This window comes from Strix aluco, chromosome 2 (genome assembly GCF_031877795.1).
Source record: "Strix aluco isolate bStrAlu1 chromosome 2, bStrAlu1.hap1, whole genome shotgun sequence".
In the NCBI taxonomy this organism is placed as follows: Eukaryota; Metazoa; Chordata; class Aves; order Strigiformes; family Strigidae; genus Strix; species Strix aluco.
The window spans coordinates 45,877,641-45,900,502 of NC_133932.1; the positions used below are offsets into that span (position 1 = coordinate 45,877,641).

The 22,862-nt window shown below is 37.1% G+C and overlaps 1 protein-coding gene across 10 annotated transcripts in view; it reads left to right on the top strand.

Annotated features, from left to right (window-relative positions):
- The window catches only part of DMD (dystrophin), a 1,148,563-nt gene that overhangs the window by 748,249 nt on the left and 377,452 nt on the right, over nt 1–22,862 (top strand). For all 10 annotated transcript variants that reach the window (XM_074814589.1, XM_074814586.1, XM_074814591.1 and 7 more), the window contains one exon: nt 20,630–20,731. In XM_074814589.1, the coding sequence (XP_074670690.1) occupies nt 20,630–20,731 (102 nt within the window). The remainder of the gene's footprint in view (nt 1–20,629; nt 20,732–22,862) is intronic.

The window sequence follows — 22,862 nt, forward strand, 5'->3', positions numbered from 1 at the left end:
AAGCTCATATATTTTTCTACTTGTGCAAAAATTAACTATTAAATATAGGTGAGAATTTCCTTAAATTTACACTTACTTAGAAGAAAGATGAAATAAAAGCACCAGCAGTGTTAACCTTTAATGGCAGCACAAAAGCAATTCTATGAGAGTAGCAAAGGTGCAGCCAAAGGAGAAATTATTACATATTGTTACAGAGAGCTTCACAAACCACTAAGACTTTTAAGACCCGAATACATAACTGGACTTGGTGACAGGTAAAGAGATTGAAATTCCTCCTATAACTCTTAAGATTATATCTATATTAATAAATAAAGAGTGGTCAGGACCATATTTTTGGGCTAGAGGTCAACTGATGCAGCACAGCTTACATACTCTCAACAACACTCTTGTCCCTGAAAGAAGACAGTTGCATCCAAACTGCCTGTTGCTGCATCTGTGGCTCACACTAAACCCTGACCATGAATGGGCCCATGCCAAAAGCAATGCTCCCAGTTTGATGGTGTGGGCACTCATGCTTCAGAGCTTGAGCATGGCCTCTCCCTGTTTAGTTCATTTCTCCTGGCATCATGTAAAGATTCAGGGAAGGATGCAAACTGGTTATATGAAAGGGAGAGGTTTGGTGTCTTTGTACATATCCTTGCAATGATGAATCCAGACTGGTACCATCATTGACTGTGATTTGTGTCCAACCGATGCTCTGCAGCCTACCTACATCATGGATTTCGAAATCCCAAGTAGTGTGTTGCCCTTGCTTTAGCACAGGATGACATAGTGCAAGTTCTTGCCCAACATGACATAATCATTTATTTAAGAAGAGACACTGTCTCTTCCATCACATTTATTAACCCTTTATGAGAGAGGCATTTTCAGGTGAATAATTACATAGCATCATATCAGCCTCCTCCAACCCTACAAAATGTTTCCAGATGCTTAATATCAGTTGTTTTCTAGACTTGAACTCAGAATTTAGTACAAAAGTAGATAGTGGAACACGCTTCTTTCTATTTCACTGTAATGCAGTTAGGAGACAGGAGATAAGAAGATGCAGACATAAAGAGATGGGACAAGTCCAACATGTTCCTTGGTCTCCCTTGTGGAGTAGGACCTTGTGGTCACTAAGGAACATGCTGGGACACCTAGTAGTCCTATGGTCTCTGGAATGCTTTGTGTCATTTGAGGCTTTGGGCAACATCTTAGCTTCTAAAGTATATACATATTTCAGTATGCAAAAGCAGCAAAAATGTTTAGAAAAATGTAAACACTATGAAATTGTTGGAACAAAACTTTTAAAAGTTATTAAGGCCCAAGAAATATGTTGTAATTCATAACAGCATTTACTATAAAATACATTCCCTGCTGAACTGAAAATTTTGTTTACTTTCACCCCATTCTGCTATCACATCTCTACACTTACTTTAAAGAATTACAGCATGGCTCAAGAAACCCTAATATATTTTACGCCAATATAATTTCTCTTCATAATTTTCTTGACCATAATTTAGAGGTGCCACAATTAGAACACAGGCCTTCAGTTAGGACCCATAATTTTTAGCAACGGTTTCCAAAATCCCAAGTAGGTTTTAATAACTCACTCATTTCTCACTTAATAAGCAAGAGTAGAGACAGGATTCTTTATTCCCAGGATTTAAAAAACATCTGTAGCAGTATTTGCTTCACTCATGTTGTTAATCCTTAATTTCAGTTTTCTTTTACAAACAGTAAAAGATTTTTAAAAAATTTAAAAACTGTCCAAATAAAGCAACATGGTAATGCATATTTGCAAGCTACCAATTTAAAGTATTAGGATAGTACTTTTAAAATGTTGAATATTTTTTACCACATTGACATAATCTCCCTTCACAATAACAGCATAATACAGACTGGTCCTGTGAAATACTTATGTATATGCATGGGGAAGGCATGAAATCTACATCTAAGCATTCCGTAACTCTACTGCTGCTTGTGAACACTGGAACACTGCCAGGTTTGCAATCTACCTTCAGTGTAGCTTCTCATGCATCTAGAATATATTTCATATTGTGTCTTTTACAACTCCATGGACTTTTTGAGTTTCCCAAGCTAACAGTGTGACCTCTCTGTTCATTTGCTCTTTGACCTGGAGTTATTCTCATTCTGATAGCTATTTAGCATGTTTTAATATTCACAAACTTAGATGAAATCATCATGAATTTTCAATTTTACAAGATACTACAAAAATTGTCTACATTATAACATAGAAAAAGATTGAAATACTTAATAGTATGTCTTTGTTTACAGGACAGCTTCTGCCAGCACTGGTGTCTAGGTTATTGGTCTTATAGCCATAACCATTGGATACAGCCATGTCAGGAGACACGTTCAGTGTAGACATGTTGAAGTTCAGCTCTTACTATGTGCTTGTTTTTTACATGCTGGTACTTTTTTACCAGTACTTCTCTCAGTACTAGTGATGTGTGGCTAAAGTGAAGCCCATTTTCCTGGTCTTCGTTTCAGTTTATGTTGAATGGCTTTATTTTTCTTAGCACTTTGTTCTTTCTTTGTCAATTAAAATCCACAGCTAAAGATGTGTGTTTTGTAACTCCCGAGGCATTCAAATTTAATGGTTTTGCTGGTTGTATTGCCACAGTCCTTAGATACATAAGTAAACCTGAATCCTAGGAAGTGGTAGCTGCTTTTCAACTGTTAATGCAAACATATCCTCTCAGTGAGAAGCTACAGTCCTGCAGGATAACATGGATGATATGAGATAATGTCTTTCAGTGAGTGAATTTTGACATAAGGAAGTTTTGTTTAGCCTTTTCAGATCTGCCTGGATCCTGATCCAAACAGCACTAGCTCCACTTCTGCCTTGCTTGTTGGGCTCCCTGAGGGTAGCCATGCTTCTTTCAAGTCTGTGGCAATTCATAGTATTTTGAGCTAGATTTCCCATGGTACTTGGCAGTTCTTTGGGCTAGAAATGTATGGGGAAGGGGATATTCATCTAACAGCAGCAGATAACTAGACTAACAACAGAGCAAGCTGAGTAGCAGTTACTGAGGTGCAGTCATGTACAAACTTCTAATAGGATAGTCTCCACTTTCCTCTTTAACCCAGACAAACATTGACAAACATTCTGCCAAGTATTCTTTTTGTCATAAATACTAACATAAACAAGAGACCCTAAAACACCTGCTCTATAAAGTAATCCTTTCAGTTTTCTGAATTATTTCCTGCTTGAACTGCAACATATACCTTTCTCAAAAACAAACAAACTAAAACAAGACTGTCTTCTAATTTCCAGGTATGGACAGTCATCCACATCTTGTGGTAAATTATTTCAACAGTTGAGTTAAAAACCTGCACATTTTTCCTTGGTTGACTTTGTTTAGCTTTATCCTTCTGTCACTGCTTTGTTTGCCAAACTAGAGAGAGCTCCAATACTGCATTAACAGACAGCAATCAAGTTATTTCCTAAACTCCATTTGTTACCCATCAGTACTGTTCTAATTCAGACAAGAACACAGAGTATCTAATTAGTATTAGTTGAAAAAGCAATTATTGTTGTGGTAAAACAATTATTTTTGTGGTCCTGATAATAATGTGGTTATCTTTAATCACAAGCTTATTTTGGCTAAGTCAGCTAATCAGAGTCTAAGTAGGTGGCAAGTGTTGCTATTATGGAAGATATAGTTACCTCTGCATTTTCTCCTTAATGGACTATTTAAGGACATATGTGACCACTTTGAGATGTATTTATTCTGATCCAGCCATCCAAATTTAATATGCTTAAACCTTTTACGGATACGTTATTCTGAACATGTGGATATAGACCTATACTTTACACTTTGAAACAGCTTTGCCTATGGCATCAACAATCTGTCAGCTCCAGAATTATGTCTAAAGGAAGTTGTGCAAATACTGACCTTTATTACTTCCTACTGTTGGTTCTGCTGAGATTTGTTTACTTCACCTACAAAAAAAAGAATAAAGGGAATCCTGGAAAGGATGGTGACTAGTGATGCTTTACTAGTTGTTTAGCAACTTAAGAAAATATCTTCATAAAGTCTAACCAACTTTTTCTCTGATTTCTCTCAATTTTCTTTTCCTCTAAATATTTATTTCCTAATAGTCCTGTTTAATCCCAAGTCTATGAATGATAGAAACCCAAGTCATAAAAAATTTTGATTAGATATTCCCAGACCTTTTGCTTATGGGAAGAACCCCAGAACTCTTCAAAGAACTGTTAGATACAGAGGTCAGGTTTCAGTCTAACAGAACTAGAATAATAGGGCTTCCTTAAATATATAAAAATCAAAATGACTGCATAAGACAGACCAGAAATAAAAGCTTTCCTATCACAGCCTACTGCAACTGTGACTAAGATAAAATTAACACTCTGCGATCTGTTACAGTCAGATTGCACTTTTTAAATGTAGTTCATATAACATTTGTGGAGTGCTAAGGCTATAGAAAAATACTTTATGTGGGAGTTGAAGGGCTTTTTACAGTCAAAAAAAGAATACTTACATCCAATACGTACATGTGTGCATACACACATAGTAAGGAAGTTTTATTGTGTTGTGACATAGTCAACAAGAAATCATTAGCTAAAATAATTTTTAGAAACCCAAATATATAAAGCATGGAAAGTATACTGTCTAGTAAGGTAGAGATAAGAAAAGCTTACAAATAGCCTAGTCCTAATATGCTTTTGGTTGCTGCTACTACAGATTATTTCCTCTGGTATTTATTGTTTTAAATCTGTGGGTCAGTATTTTCATACAGTCAAGCATTCCAAGTCTTCTGAAAAATTGGCATTTACAGATTTCTTCAGTCCTGCTTGATTAGCGTAGTAAAACCATGCTGATTCTTTTTTTTCTTTGCTCTCCAGAACTGCAGTCCAGAGAAAACTATATTAGTTAACAAGAAAAGAAGTAATTAGTACTTTTGATAGCTTTATTACTAATATAAATCTTGATGACATTTTCAAGTAAATGTTCATCCATAGAAAACATTCTATGTTTCTGAGACAGTGGAATTTTATTTAGTGAATCCTTACTTCAAAGACAAAATTTTTAAAGAGGAGAAATGCTGCAGAATTATTTGAACAATAACTTTTTAGTGGATAAAACAATCTCTGAAAAATATTCAAATCTTGCCAACAGTTTATGTTGTTTAATTCTGAGTTTTGACTAGTGGTAGTCCAGAAAACAAAGAATGTGAGAAAAACTAGTCAACTTCCTGCACTCAATAATTATTGTGGTACTTTTTGGATTTTTTTAATCAGGTAACATTGCTAAGATTAAGTAAAGTTAATATGCCATTTTTACAGAATTTAAATAAGAAAAAAAATCAAAATTTTACAAAGAAACAGTGCTTTCTATGGCATAGAATCAAAGATCATTTTAATTATGGGTTTTCTAGTTGTCTTTAGAGAAAATAAGTAGTACCAAGTGAGGTTTACATTGTTTGTGCTTCATGTATGATGAGCTACCCTGTTTTCATAATAGACTCCAAGAAACAATTAACACTGCATATAATAAATTTCAGTCTATTGAAATACTTTTCAAATATTTTTAACTCAGTAGCCTTGTTCAAAATTGAGAATACCACTAACTCATTACAGATTACCACTAACTCACTGTAGATTATAATCTACAAAATTGTGTCAGTTTAAACACAGCCTGAGTAGTGCCAATCAGATGTCAGAAAGATGTAGAAAAGAAAAAGAACAATCATATTTATATGGGCCAGTAGAACTTTTTTAATGCCTATATATTTCATAACTTGAATTTTTCCCTTTTAATCCTTGTTTCTTTTTCTTATGCATAAATTCCACATAAGCAATCTCTTTCCTCAGCATTCACTTGCCTGTAGATCTTGAAATAGAAAAAAAATGTAATGACTAACAACATCTAATCAGTATTGGTAGGAACATTTTGAATCTATTGTCAAACACAGTAGTGTAGTATGTTGTGACTGCTGGGCTCTGCTTGTTTAACTACCATTAAGGTATCTGTAGTTATGTAATTGGAGTGTGGGTTTGCAATATGTGACCACAGGGTGAAATCTCTAGCTGTGGTATGCCAGATCATTACCACCAGTACATAACAGCTTTGAGCAATGGTTCAGAAACCCGTATAGAGGTACAAGGAAATTGCATAAAGGAAAAATGGTCTGGAAAGGTTGCTTATGAATGGAATCTAAAAATGAAAACATGTTTACAGCCTAGTAACCTGAAAATACAAATTAGCACTTGTTAAGAAAATTCTAAGTAAATGCCTGTGTGTAACTTCTGTATTTAAACACCCAACAAAGTAACCTTGGAAATAATTTAATAAGGTGTATGTTAGCTCTGATTCCTATACAGTAATTTTAGTCTGTCCTGGTTTCAGCTGGGACAGAGTTAATTTTCTTCCCAGTAGCTGATACTGTTCTGTGTTTTGGATTTAGTATGAGAATAATGTTGATAACACACTGATGTTTTAGTTGCTCCTAAGTAGTGCTTATCCTAAATCAAGGACTTCTCAGTTCCCACGCTCTGCCAGTGAGCAAGTACACAAGAAGCTGGGAAGGAGCATGGCCAGGACAGCTGTCCCAAACTAGTCAAAGGAATATTCCATATCATATGACATCTTGCTCAGTATATAAACTGGGGGAGGTGGCTGGAAGGGGCAGATCACTGCTCAGGCATTGGTCAGTGGGTGGTGAGCAATTGCACTGTGCGTCACTTGTCTTTTCTTTCTTCTTTTTTTTTTTTATCTTCCTTTTCATTGCAATTATTATAACAATTAATATTATTATTGTTGTTGTTGTTACTGTTATTACTATTTTTTATTTTATTTCAGTTATTAAACTCTCCTTATCTCCTTATCTCAGCCCTCAAGTTTTCCTTTTTATTTCCGATTCTCCTCCCCATCCCACTGAGGAAGAGAGTGGAGAGGAGTGACTAAGCAGCTGCGTGGTGCTTCATTGCAGTCTGGGGTTAAACCATGTCATAGTGTAACAAAAAGTACTTTGGTGAGAGAATACTAAAAGTTACCAGCTCATATTGCACAAAAATAATTAGGAAAACATTGTGTATCCCAGTGTCCTGTGAAAACTACTTGAATACTGGATTTAATAAAAAAAAAATCCCAGGCTATCTCCTCCCAAGTCAATTTTAGGTTGAAAATATTTCTCCTGAGTTTTCATTATGTGAACTGAGTTTAAGTACATTTTTAAAAGGAAATGCTAAAATGCATAACTTGCAGTATTTTTAAAACCGAACTCCAAAAACCCAGAGAATTTTAACCCTTTATTTAAATGTTTGTCCACAGAGCAAATATAGATAATTTAAAAATAGTTATCTGTTCATCCAAGTAATTAATATGGAGCATTTGTGTAAGTAGAACTCAGTGTTGGACAGAAGGCTGACATTTCATTTTCAATCATTGTCTTTTCAAATCTGCCTGATTTTCCATTCAGTGCATATATGTATATAATTCTGAGATTTTTTATCTTTTCTGTACAATCCTATGAAAACAAAGTCTCCTTACCAGAGGTGAAGAGCTAAATATAGTAGAGTGCTTCAGGATAAATGCCTTTGGCCTGCTCTGTATCTCAGGAAAGTTACAGATTCACTGGCTATACGTGCAAGACCATGATAGCAGCTGGCCAGATGAACAGTGAGCATCTGGTAAAAATCCTTTTTGATGGTATCTCTTCGTCTGATTTTGACCCCTTGAATTTTTCAACAGGGAGATGTATTCTGCACTGTGACTAACACTATCTGTTAGGCATACAGGTCTTGTGATTGTAGTTCCATGGCTAAGGTTTTGTTAAATTCTGCATTTTGAGTGCTGTTTCACCTTCTGAGTTATCTAATATGTTCTCAAAATCTGCACTGAGTTTTTGATTGTAGAATGAATGTTCTTAAATTAGTCAAAGAATCCATTAACTAGTTTGAGTCAAAGTGTGTGTAAAACTATGTTTTCTCCTCTGCCTTTTTTTTTTTTTTTTAAACAATGATAACAAATGTAAAAGATACATAGAAAAATACTTTAGTAAATGAAAATACAGATATTCACCCAACTTCATTCCATATGCCTCTGTATTTTTCTGGTTGAACATGATGCACTGTAATAAATGGATATATTTTGCTAACAGTGCTTAGTTTTTTTCTTTTGCATTTCTGGATTTTATTGTAATAATATGCATATTACCACTGCATAAATTTATGTGGGGTTTATTTGCGTTTAATACTTTACTTTCACAAATTCTTTGCCCTTGCAGTGATTTGCTCTTTGGGATCAAATAGCCTGGGATGCTGAGTTTGATTCCAAATCCCCTTCTGTTAAAGAAGGAACTGGAGATGTTCTATTCCAGCCTGAACAGACAACCCTATTCTACATGTTCTCTAAATGTCTGCTGATGGTATTCCTTACATCTTCAGGAGAGATCAGGATGTGTGGGATGGAAGGATGGGGAGAGGAGACCGGGCAGAGGAGGAAGGTAGCCTGTTCCTCCACGTCACACCTCCTAAAAGCCTCAGGATGTTAAAGCTGCACTTCCTGGGAATTCCTCATGTCTTTGTCTCAGCACTGCCATTTCCCTGGAAGACCGTTTTTCAGGCAGATTGTGACAGGTGTAGGTGATGATAGATGATGAGGATATGGAGGGGATGAACAGAAATGTGATTCCCTGTGTTTTAAGGAATGTCCCACAGCATTCTCCTGGTGAAACTGACTGCTCGTGGCTTGGATGGGCACACGCTTTGCTGGGTAAAAAACTGGCTGGATGGCCGGGCCCAAAGAGTTGTGGTGAACGGAGTTAAATCCGGTTGGCGGCCGGTCACGAGTGGTGTCCCCCAGGGCTCGGTTTTGGGGCAACTCCTGTTTAACATCTTTATTGATGATCTAGAGGAGGTGATCGAGTGCAACCTCAGTAAGTTTGCAGATGACACCAAGTTGGGTGGGAGTGTTGATCTGCTCGAGGGTAGGGAGGCTCTGCAGAGAGATCTGGACAGGCTGGAGCGATGGGCTAAGGCCAACTGTAGGAGTTTCAATAAGGCCAAATGCCGGGTGCTGCACTTGGGCCACAACAACCCCCAGCAGCGCTACAGGCTTGGGGAGGAGTGGCTGGAGAGCTGCCAGTCAGAGAGGGACCTGGGGGTGTTGATTGATAGCCGGCTGAACATGAGCCAGCAGTGTGCCCAGGTGGCCAAGAAGGCCAATGGTATCCTGGCTTGTATCAGCAATAGCGTGGCCAGCAGGGACAGGGAAGTGATCTTACCCCTGTACTCGGCACTGGTGAGGCCGCACCTCGATGACTGTGTTCAGTTTTGGGCCCCTCACTACAATAAGGACATTGAATGACTCGAGCGTGTCCAAAGAAGGGCAATGAAGCTGGTGAAGGGTCTGGAGCACATGTCGTACGAGGAGCGGCTGAGGGAACTGGGGTTGTTTAGTCTGAAGAAGAGGGGGCTGAGGGGAGACCTCATCGCCCTCTACAGCTACCTGAAAGGAAGTTGCAGAGAACTGGGGATGAGTCTCTTTAACGAAGTAATAAGCGATAGGACAAGAGGGAATGGCCTCAAGTTGCGCCAGGAAAGGTTTAGACTAGAAATTAGGAAGTATTTCTTTACAGAACGGGTCGTTAGGCATTGGAATGGGCTGCCCAGGGTGGTGGTGGAGTCCCCATCCCTGGAGGTGTTTAAGAGTTGGGTCGACATAGCGCTGAGGGATATGGTGTAGTTGGGAACTGTCATTGTTAGATTAATGGTTGGACTGGATGATCTTCAAGGTCTTTTCCAACCTAGACGATTCTGTGAATGGAGAAATGATGTTCTGGATACAGAATGAGTTGACAAAATACAGAAATCCTTGTTTCCACTTCTAGCTCACTGAAATCCTGCTGACCCTTCCAAATCTTCTTCAGACAATAGTAAAAACCACTCTATATTTCCCAGCCACCTTGCCTTCAATTCCTCTTGCAGTCTCACTGGTCCTTTCTCCCTGCTTATTCAGTTTCGCAGTCTTTTCTCTTTACTCCTCCTTACCTTCTGGCTCATCGCTCAGCCCTCCTGTACTCTGCTATACTTGACTCTTTTCCAAGGTTTACACAACCTTGATTTTTGCCTATACTGCTAAAGAAGCTTTGAACTGTCTCTGGGTGTAGTATTTATACCTGTTTAGTGTCCATGGTGGTCACTTGCCATATATTTAAAATAGCATGTTGTGTTCATTTTTTGGCAGATAAAAATAGGCCATCCTTAAAAAAAAATAAATATCTTTTTATTCTTAAAATAACTTGTATTTGAATTTTGTCCTTGACAAGCTTTGAATGACAATAGGAAAGCTGTCAACTCTTGTCAATCACTTCATTATATACTTGACAACCTCCAGTTAGAACATGAGAGAAGAGCATGGCTGAGGAGTAGTGAACCTAACTGTAGACAAACAAAAGAAAATTCACTCACACAGGAGAATGAAAGTGACGACTGGACATTGCTGTATTTTTCGTTCCATGAGACACGAATTGTCAGTTTCTGCTTGAAAAGCTAGGCCAGATAAATCAGATTTTAACTCTTTATTGATTCTTTTACCTTTTCATTTTGCAATATCCTTTTAAATTAGTAGTTTTTATATGCATTAAGAGGTAGTATAGTTCATCCACATGAGCACAGCACAAAAGTAATATGTACCCCACAGATTTATCTCACTGTATTTTGACATCTATGTCTCATTTGGCAAAAGGTTGAACTGTGAAAACTTCTGATGGTGAAATATTGTTTGATTATTTAAACTACTCCTATTTTAAATGCATTATTAAGATCTGCAGTAAAAGTCAATTTAATCAGCTCATAAAACCTACAGCTTGATATTCTGTGCATAAATCAATTATCACTCTTTCCAGAAATCTTTTTATGGGACTTTGAGGAGCAACCTGTTCAATGTTTTCTTTGTGAGCTTTGAGCATTTAGATTTTAAACAGTCTGTATCCAAACCTCTTCTAAAAACAAATCTATTTCAAATGCAAGAATATTAAATTATATTAGCGACAAATGGATTGTGAAAATGTGCCAAAACTTTCCCAATGAGTAATCCTTGTAAACTGTTTAATATGTAACAGACTTTGCAGCCTTAAGGATGTATTGCAAACGTATCTGTCCCAGTGTCTCAGGACAGGAAAGATTTTTGAAAGCTGATCAAGTATTTAGTACTGTGGTAGTATTTTTCTAGGAAATATTGGATGACTAGTAAATCAAGATGTGATTTGTTGAAAGAATAAACATTTTAGAAGTGTGGGTGAGTTGCTTGGAAGTTAATGAGTTGTACCTCAGCTTTGTCTTTTGGCTTCCTCCTTGTACTGTTAGTAACACCTTGGGTACTGTTCAGAATCCCAGAGAAAAGTGTGGTTAATATAAACGAGCAAATAAATATGGGAGGAAACTTACAGAAATGACAGAGCAGTTTACCAAGGCTCTAGTGAAGTCAATACTGAAACGATAGCTTGCTTCAGTGTAGTTAGGTTTTCAGACATAGGATATTTCTTCTCCTATTCAGAAAATACAGTTTTCTTACATTCTCACTATTTGTATTCTTTTTTCATATGCTTTTTTCTTAACAGAAAACCTTCTTTCTCTTCAAAACACAATTCTTGAAAGCTCTTGGATATTCTTCTTGATAATAGCATGTTATTTATTAAACAGTAACACCTCTTCTGTAAGATTATATGTTTTACTCTACTGATCACATACAATTTAAAGTACTAGGATCTCAAGAAGAGCCCACACAAATGACAGTTCCTATCTGCACAAGGTTGTATTGGCTTTGGCTTAATTTGCTTTGAATTGATGGCTATGTAGTAAATATTAAAGGCAGGGAATGTATATCTTCTCAATTTTTTGTAAGCTGGTAACTATATGAATTTTTGGTACCTGGTAGATATTTGAATAAGTTTTATTTGATTGATATTAATTTGATTTGTATTTGAGTAAAAATTGATTTAATTTTTGATTTTTTGGGTAAAAATAAAAGTATATGTCTAAAAGAATCTTAGTTCCTTCTCACACTAAAGTTAGTGATAATGTGGAGAACTCTCAATCCTGTTGCAGATTTTGTGCTAAATTTCCAAGTAAATGTAGCTTTGAGATATTTGGCATAGTGCTGTAAAGTTTAACTCTTCTGAGATACTCTTGTAAAGCGAGTCAGCCTGTTAGATATGACAAATTCTGCAGTGGAGGATGATTACTGGCATGTGGGTATTCTTTGTAAATCATTGTCGTGAGTTAACCCTACCAGACAGCTCAGCCCCACAAAACCACTCATTCACTCCCTCTCCCACAGTGGCATGGGGAAGAGAATCAGAAGGGCAAAAGTGAGAAACTTGCAGGTTGAGATAAAGAAAGTTTAATAGGTAAAACAAAACTGCCAGTACAAGCAAAGCAAAACAAGTAATTCATTCACCACTTCCCATCAGCAGGCAGGTGTTCAGCCATCTCCAGGAAAGCTGGGCTCCATCACGTGTAACAGTGACTTGGGAAGACAAACTCCTTAACTCTAAGTTAACTTCCCTTCCTCTTTCTTCCCCCAGCTTTTATTGCTGAACACAAAGTCTTATGCTATGGGACATCCCTTTGGTCAGTTGGGGTCAGCTGTCCCAGCTGTCTCCCCTCCCAAATTCTTCTGCACCCCCAGCCTACTCACTGGTGGGGCAGCATGAGAAACAGAGGTGGCCTTGATGCTGTGCAAGCACTGCTCAGCAATAGCTAAAACATCCTTGTGGTATCAACACCATTTTCATCATAAATGCAAAATGTAGCACCATATGGGCTGCTGTGAAGAAAATTAACTTTGTCCTGGCCATACCCAGTATATCCATATAAATCTGTGCTGTGGCTGTTTAACATTGGTCACTACTGAGTAGCATTTGCTTACTAGTTCTTTTTATTCCTTATTTTGTAATTTGATTTTTCTTCATTCAGAATGAAATGAATGAATGAGATTTTTAAAAACATAAACTTCTGATAACATACTTGCTTATGGAAGTTTTTTTTAAATAGTGCCACCACCCAGAGTGTGGATATAACTTAGCCATTTGCAGTTGGAAATGAGCAACCTGCACATTTACCAAACTATGCGAATGTAAATTCCATTTACTGATATCTACCACTGCTTGTGCTGCTGAAACAACATACTGGAGCAGTCGTTACCATTTCTTCCAGTAATATATGCCACTGCAACTATTGGAAGACAAACTGCAGAAAGATATCCTCATGAATATTCCCTTTAAATGATTTATTAAAGACTAATACCAGAAGATGGGCATATCTGAAAACATGTTACAATCAACAGACCAATGTTAGAACAGTAGTAGATTTTGATTTGTTTCTCATTTCCTTTTGTAGCCAGAAACTTCTCTGAAAATAATTCTTTATTTACTAAACTTGAAAAGAGGAGGAAAATTTGCATATAAGCCCTGACCTAAGAGAGAGAAGAAGAAACAGCAACCAAGAATTAGATGGTAAAATAAATAAGTAAATGTCTCCCAAGTTAAATGATTTTTAATATGGTTTATTGAATAGAACTGTCATTATTTGTGCATTGAGAGAGAAGAAATTCTGATTTCTTTCTTTCATGTTTACAAGAAGAAATAAATGATTTTTGTGACTCAATACTTTTGTAATTATCACCAAATTTCACTTGCCGGTCGAGATGCTTATGCTGGTAGTCCATATCTGCTACTGTGTCAATCTAAGTAACTCTTCTTCCTCTTAAGCTGTTATCCTTCAGCATCTAAAAGAGCACATAACTAGGAGAGAGCTTATAAAATTAATGGGACTTCTCCTATTTTCTAGCAAGAATTTATCATTTTGTTTTTCTGTGAAATTTCCTTCTCTGTCAGTTTCCTGGGTTTGTTCTTATCTCTTTTTATATTATGCACTGGAACTAAGACAGGATCTGCAGTCTAGGTGGAACAGGAGCAGCTGTTTCATCCAGTGTCCTGTCCAGCCTCAAAATAAAATATTCTGAATCATATCCAGTCTCAAAGAATTCTTCTTACTGGGCCTTTTCACAGTCCAACTGGATGATTAACTGTGCTTTATCAGTACGTGACCACCAAAACCAAATTCTTTTCATATGTCATATCTGCAGGTCATGTCTTTACAGTTAAGAATTTCATCTGTCTTCAGTACCTCTAGGAAATCTTTTGAGGACAGACATCTGCAATGGATAGATACTGATTTCTGTGTGTGGGAAAAAAATTACCACATTTCATCTACTTTAGATGTACAGAGAAATTTTACCAATTTCTGATAGCCAACAGGAAGGTGTGCTTTGGAAAAAACATACTTTCATTCTGCAAAGTGGTGAGGATTTCAGGCACTTTGTTCGCGTGGCTTAAATTTTGGGACCTTCTTAGTTCCATTTCATTGTAGGGGATTTCCTTTTCTTTTTCTTTTTTTTCCTTCCCATTTCCAGTACCAGGAATCAGAGATATTGCAGGGAGCGGAATGATGAAAAACACCATCAAGTCTTAATAGACACAGGGTCTGCATATATTACAAACTGCACAAAGGTTGCACTCATAGGTTTAGAAAGCAGTTATGAACTCTAAAATTGAATTGTTGCACTTTTAGAAGGAAGAGGTCCTTCGTGTAGTGCTCTTTTCCGTCAAATAATTGTTCCTCCTCTAAAGTATCTAGAAAATTGTTCACTTAGGTCAAGAGCTATAGTTGTATCAACTTTCCAGTCTCATTAAAATGACTGTGTTTTGCACACTTTAAAGAGCTGGATGAATCTCACAATATTATTTTCCCCATTAAGATAGCTTCTAACACTCTCTTGGGAGTATACTCTAGGTGTCACACATTTAAAAGATCAGTGGTTTAAGGTAATAAGGGGAAGAATGGTTATTTTATTTACTCATTAAAATGGCATTTTTAGAGGCAGGTGCATAAAATTCCTTGTCCACTAGTTACAGTATATTTTTAGCAATAAAACAGTTTTACACTAAGCTTCTACCTGGGCCACTAGTGGAATGGTCTTTAAATTAAATTACTTGTGTTTTTTTTTTTTGTTTCATAAAACTCTAAGACAGGAAAGTGAAGTTAAATTCTGTAACTTAGAAGTTCACAGAGCGTTTTCTTTCTATATAGAGATAAGTAAAATATTCAGAAAGTTATCAAACCTTTTAATCACTTATGTAGAAAAGAACAGAGGTACAAGCTTGTCTCTCTTTGAATTTTGTCAAGATTGATTACCATCTTTATTCAGGAAGTCTAAATACTGGCAACTGCATTTTTCCCTGATGGATTATGTCCCACCTCAATATGGCCACAGAACTGTTATTAGCATGTCTTGGATGTATTCTAATAATATTGTATAAATATCTAAAGTGAATACTGAGAATGCCACTGACTGTACTGTCTGACCTGCCATCAAGAACTGATGGTCACTGTGGTGTAGCTGAACTTTGATGTATTTTAATTAAGTCTCCTCTGACCATTCTTCGTTGTGGCAGTTTAGCTTGTTAGTCTGCTCCGTGAATGGGAATGTGCAGAGCTGAGTCAAAAGAAAAAATGAGGCCACTTATTTAGAACCAGAATTCTTGAAGATGGGAATATATTCATGTTTTCTATCCACTTCCCTTTCTTGTGAGGAAAAAATGAGGCACTCTGAACCTTACCATTTATTTCTAGCTTTTCCCTAAAATATCTGGGAATAGTAACCCGAAAGACAGGCATGAATATTTCAGTGAACCTTGTTGGAACTTCTTGTGTTCATGAATAAGAAAATCCACCTGAGAGAATTCTGACTGCAAGTTACACTCTCTGCCACCTAAAAGACAAGAAAAACATAATTAAATGTAATTTTCTGTTATCGAGTCAAATATATATCAGGATTTATATCTAATAATTTCAAAAAAAGTGTTTTTTAAATTAAAAGCCTCCAAATTATTTTAGATTTTAGGTTTATTATATTTGCTTGTTTAAACATCATTGCCTTGTCTTGATCAGTAAAGTGAAGGGAAATAGCTTACTGCTTCTGTTTTCCCGTGAATAAATTATCTTTAATCGTAATGTTGCATCTTGATAAAAAGAGGTCATGACTTTTAAAACAACTCACTATACTAATTTCAAAGTTTGGGGTTTTTTTATTTGATGGTTGTAATTAAGTTTCCAGTTTTGCATTGCACTTCACCATGAAGACGCAGGTTTAATTATCCTGAGCTTCTCCTACTGTCCCTGCAGAAAATGTCCCATGGTCACAATCTCATTGGGAAATCAATCCCAAAAGTTTTACCAGTGTTACCAGAGAAGGTGAATCAGTGCTTGTGATTCTTAATATAGACCAATACACAGTCTGAATTGCTACAGATACTTTTATAGATAATTGTCTGGGCCTCCTAGTATATATGCAGCATATGTCAAACAGCCTGTCTGTGTCTGCTAGGATAGTTACCATCTCTTGAAATAACATATGTCAAGCCATCAAACTTTCTCTTCCATTGGCATACACACCAGAGGTTTAGTCAATATATTGGTTTCAGCTAGGGAATATGAATTTTCTAAGTTCTGAGCTATATCAACAAACTTTCATAGTCCAGATGGGGCTGTAGACAAGTCACTGCCACTTTTTCAGCCTGTAAATTTGTTCAGCAGGTTGAACTGACATGTTGTTGGAAATGCAGAAGCCAATGTGGCTTATTCAGCAGTAGGCTTTCATCAGTTCGGATGCACCATTTTATCACCACTGAAAATTCACAGGTGGTAGTCATGGAAAAAAGGTGGCCTTTCTTTGATTCTTGTTGTTTATACATGTTTGAGAAACAGCAGTTTCCAATGATGATGTATTTTAATTTGTCATATGTGTGAAAAGTTTAATTAGCATATTCATCACCCAGCCGAGAAGTAGCATCACTATTCCTTTCACAGGCAGTTCATAAATTGTGCAATTCCAGTTGAGTTAGCTCTGTCTCCCAGACATGATGCTGCATCTACCCTACAGGTGTCCTCCCACAGCAAGCAAAGTGAGTGTGGCAGTGGAATCAATGATGTTGAATCAGGACTTTTAAAAAGTTATGGCTTTGGTATTCTCTAAAAAACTGATGGGCATGATCATGGACAAGTACTGTTAGTTTTGGTAGTAGCCTGGCCTGTGTGATCAAGAGCAGATGTTAGGCCCTGCTCTGAGAGTGTGCTAGTATCCTGGATCCTGCACAGGCTAGATAATAACTGTGGCTTCTATTGTGAGCAAACCATTGGAGGCCATGTTATGGTTGTTTCCTTTTTGTTCTCTCTGGGAACTGAATGATGGAGCAGTGTCCTCAAACTGCTCTTTTGCCTGTTGACCCATATTAATAGGGTGTCACCTAGCAAATGTGTTTGACTTGCTCACTGGGCAGAAGTCATCAAGTCGCTATCCCATCAGGCAGAGAACTGGGCAAAGAGCTCCCTCAAAGTTACTGCAGCGATTTAATGTCAGGTGTGCATGCACTTAAAATTGTTTTGTGATGGTTTTAGGTGATGTTGGAATTCATGTGCTGCAGTCAAAAAGTAGTTCCTGCTCTAACAAGATATCTGTTAGTTTCAGTGGTGTCTAAATGAATGATAAGATACTGAGAACCTCTTTCTCCCCTGGACTCATCTCTATTCTTATTTCTACATAAATCTCAAATGAAGCATCATGTTATACTGGATAGACTTGAACAGTACATTTCGGTTTAGGTCAAGGCCATTGATTTTGAAAGATCAGACTACAAAAGATTAGTTCATGTAACTCCAGAAAATTGTTGCACAGAAGGAACTGGTGATTTAACAGATAAATACGTTATATTTCTCTTACCTGGCTATGGAAGATTAAAAGAACAAATACCTTTTGAATCCACAAAGAATACATTTTCAGATGTTTATATAATATGTAGAAATGGAATATCTTAGTTTTTTATGTGTTGTGTATTCCACTATTAGATAAACTAATGACAGTGAAAGGGATTGTGAAATGTTTTCTTCTTTTCTGCAGGATGTGGACTTGTATGGTACCATCATTCATTTTGGTTTTTTTAGTTCTTTTTCTGATTATGGATAGCCCTTTTAATTAGTTTAGAATGCCTTCCCTAGCCAGGTGGTTCTGGGTTTGAATTTTCAGTTCCTGGTGGTGGAACTTGACTGTGTTAATGGCTGTGATACAAACCTAGTCAGATCAAATACATGAAAAAACTTAAGAAAGCCTCTGCTTTTCCTCAAATCTAGAAAATGTTAAGAGGAAGTGGTGACGATCACTTGGGAGGGACCAGTACTCGGGTTTGCTCCATCCATGTTACAGTTGCCGGGGCCCTCCAGGGCTGGTGGCTCCCTGTGGACTGGGGCCATTGGAGGGCTCCTCTTGAGGGGCCTTTGAGGCAGGGCCTGGAAGTCTGGGCCCATCTGGTGGGCCACGGCTGGGCTGGGACCTGGGCCTGGCTCAGCGGCGCCTATGGCCAGGCAGGGCTGGGCTGTGGGAGGCTGGAGGCCGGCCCTGCTGCAGCGTCCCTGGGACTGACATGGGGTCCTGGGACGTGGGCAGGTGGGGGGAGCCCCAGGTGTTGGACAGAAGCAGTCAGGGCTGGGGGTGCCTTCAGAGCCTGGGACTGTGTTAGGTGCCCTCTTAAAGGGCACCTTCCATGCTGGTTACAGCCTGAGTGAAACCAGTTTGTGTGCTCCCAGAGCAGTCCACAGTGGAAATCAATGCCCAGGGACTGGGGAAGACTGAGAGACCCGCTTCAAAGGCACGTTCGTGCTGCAGGTTAAACCAGCAGCGTAGGTGCACCCATAGTGATCTTGATATTCTTAGACTCTGCAGGGAGTTGTAATGCATTTTTCCTGCTACAGAATTTTTTATGGTATCTGATGGTGTTATAAAATAAGTTATTGAGACATGTAGAATAACACAACACAAAATATTGGCAAAATACTGCAGATGGCTTAGTTTTAAAATGCCTATTTTTCATCAAGATAGGCAGAAAATTGCCACCTTCATCAACACTCCTTGATGATTATTTTTTCTTTATATGGTGAGTAGGGAAGCAGAAAGCTAACCTAGCATTGAAAAAGAAAGAAAAAAGGACTTTAATGAGGGTTTGATCAACAGGTTAATAAACTCCACCCCCCAATAGCCCAGTTTTGCTGTGCATTACTTTTCAGTGCTCATTCTTTATGAATCCTTACAGTCATATCATTAATATTGAAATGAAAAATAAAAAGCAATTAAATGCAAACGTTTCAAATAGCATTGCAAAAAATGATAGAAACTTTAATTCACTTCATTTACTATTGAAAACAATATTTGAAAAGACAAATGGGAGATGATAGTGAATTTGTCAACAATTTTTATTTTTACTGATTGCCCGTAATGTTTTGCAAGTAAAATTTCAGGCAGAGTTGTAGATATGTTTTCTGTGTTGAGCTGAAACAGAGGAGCAAAATGGCCCCTTCCTGAGTCTTTAAAAGACATAGATTTCAACAAGTTTATTGCAGAGCAAAGACTAGAAAATTTCTGCCAATGAAATTATGTGTCGGATCAGATAGTGACAAGCCTGGCATACAATCTTGTCTGCTGTCACACTAATAATAACTGAGAATGTGGACAGAAAATCAAGTTGGAGAGTCAGTGGACAGCCTGCAGTGTTGGATAGGACAAGGTAATCAAGCTGTAAAATAGGTGGAAGATTAGAGAGAGGAAAACAAAAACAAACCAGTTGATTTTAATATCTCAGATAATTCTGGGATTTTTTGTTTATCTTTTGATTTTTGCTTATATTACTTGAAAGGTGAAAACAATATGAATCTTGTAACTACAGGTGTAGTTTATCTTATCTTTTACACTTTTCTGTGATTTTTTTTTTTTTTCTTTTAGTTATCTACATGTAGTGCTTCACCCATTATTTATTTGGTCAGTGCCTGATGAAATGAAGCTGCTGTATGCTGGGAAGGGTTTCTTGGAGTTGCCTTATGTTAACACATGAATGACACTTCTCCAGATTAAAAAAGAAAATTTCTAGAGAATGTGCTGTTGCTAGTACAGTAGGGTGTCATTGTTAATGACAGGTACCTCCACATACCTTTAGGAACTGTCTCTGCTACTGTGCTTTTGTTTTTAATTCATTAGTATAAATGCTCTACTAGATAAGTACTAGTTTACTACTAGCAATAGTAGTTTTCTATTAATTTTTTAAATCTTCCTAAATTCAGTGTCATTGTTGCATCTCATGATATGGTTTTAATGCCATGTACTGTATGAACAAAACGTTTACCAGTGTATTTTTAATCTGCTGGTAATGTAAAACAGACAAAAAGACAGAGCTGCTTAAATAAGATTTCTTATGCCTGCCTTTCCTAGTATGAAACTCTGTTAGCTTTGTAATCATTTTACTGGAACCTTCAGGATGAAGGGACCTGTCACTGTTTATTTTGCTAGCATTACTCTTTTCCATCATTCTTTGCTTTTGTTTTCTCTAGTGACCCTCTTCGTCCTTAGCCACTACTATCCGTAAGTTTTCCCAGAAACCAATCCTGAGAAGAAACTAATCTACTGGTGTTTTACGGTTTCCCATGGAGCTTTAACACTTTTCAGTCTTATTGCTTATGCTACAGTTAATCTACACTGCATGTGTTTTTATTTTTCAGGAAACTGAAGCAGCAGTGCAGGCTAAACAGCCGAATGTGGAAGAGGTTTTGTCTAAAGGGTGTCATTTATATAAGGAAAAACCAGCCACTCATCCAGTAAAGGTAATGAAGCAACCTTTAGCAATATCCATTACTGCGTAATGGGTTATGCTTCCCCTGTTGTACACTTGTCCTTGATGTGCTCTGTTTAAAATCAATGAAAGAACTTGGCGAATGGCATTTGTTCTGTTCTGTGATGGCATAGCCAGGACAAATGTAATGTTTCCAGCTAGAAAATTTTTGCATATTATGATGGGAATATTGTTTTTGATATTAAGGTTGTTCTACCTCTTCAAGAGTAATCCACATTGAAATCAAATGTAATTGTTGGTGCCTATTTAATGGCATCATATAATATGTTTTTAAACTCCATTGTTTCTAATTTTTCTTTCAGAAATTTTGTCAATTAAAAAAAATGAACATGTTTTCTAGAAAAGGTAAGAGTCAAGTCATAAAGAGAGGATCCTTTGCTTTAAAATTTTTCCATCGTGAAGGAAAGAAGACATGGCAATATAGAACTTTCTCGCTCAGTTTCTCTGCCAAAATTCGTGTAGAATGACTGACTTGATTCTGTATCAGAGCAGAGGATACATTGTTAAGAAGGCTAATGCCTCTTTTCTTTTAGAAAAATGTACTATAGAATCCTTTTCCCCAGCACAGAAACCAGTTTGAAGGGGATGTTTTACACTCAGTTTCCTAAATTCCTTCATTGAGAGTAAAGTATCATTTTCTATCCTATAGAATCTTGCAGCAGAAAATAATCAGCAAGCAGCCTCCCATCTGTGGTTCAGCTACTTCTGGAGTGCTAGACCAAACTAGTAAGGTCACTGCCATATCAACCAGAGCTTGATCTTGTTTCTGTTTTTGTAACTGCTAATAAAGTAACTGTGAAGAAGATGATTAAGAGTTCCCAGAAACTGTAATAGTGGCTTATTGATTACACTAAGTATCTATTGCAATTGCTTCTGACTGAACGGATAGTAAACTTTGTCTTTGCATTTAGAGCTTTTCCAAATCTACAGCACTCAACAACCTTATTTTACAGGAAAATGTTTCATCTCAAGTTTAAGATGTCTGTAGGTGACCTATGCAGTGAATTTCTTGTTTTCCCATCTCTATTTTGTCACCATACTTGGAGTATCATTCTACTTTCACAAAATTTCCTCTGAATTACTTGTAAATCACACCAGCAGATCTCCATTCACAGGAGGACATGAATGCACCTATCTCCACTTTAGAACTTAATACATATTTAAGAATGATATGGTTTCTTTTCTTCTTTCCTGGACAGAAATCCTTAAGAGTTATTTTCCTCTTCAATATCTATGCTTTTTTTTTTTTTTTTCTAATGATCAGTTCTAAACAGTGATAAAACAGTAAAAGAGGTGAACTCAAGGTGACTTAAAAGTAGCATGCTAATGAGAGCAGGCAGGAGCAAAGCTTTTAACTGTGTTGGGCATTTTTCTTGGTTAACATAGCACTATTATTGTAGGGAACTGAAACATGTCATCTGCACACTGAATGGATAATGGAACAAGAATCACTCTGCAATAACTGCATTTACTCATTTTGTATGACTTCAGCTGCAGTCTTAGGGGATCTTACTCCACATTTTAACAAACAAAGCACTTGAAACAATAAAAAACTAGAGATTTTGGCTTTCTAGATTTTTGTAATGCATATCAAGAATTGCAGAATGAATGCTGGCCTTTTCAAGGAGAAGAACTAGTACTTGGTTTATGTACCACTGAGAGAAGTATAGATGGTGCGAAATGATTCTTTTTAGGCCAAACTTCTGACATAGCAGTGTACTCTGTGTCTATTCCTTTAGAGTGTTCACGTCAAAGACACTGAAAACTGCCAATTTCTGCCAGATTTATTGGAACAAGATAACTCTTTAAATAAAGATTATGATGTCCCTTGAGTTGTAGTTTTGACAATGATATTATAAAATGTGTCTGTGAGGAAATGAGTAACTACTTGTGGAGTAGTGAGTATTTCATTTCTAGTCCCTCTTTAATTGCATTTTACTTTTTCATTACATTTTGTAGTTCAGTTAATTGAACAGCCTGTTAAGCTAATTTCTGGTTCACTGTCTTGTACAGTAAGTCATAAAACAGTGAATATATACTGGCAGGACTGTTGAATTGATTTCTTGATGATGTAGGTTTCCTTAGCTTCCACCCCTTTATAT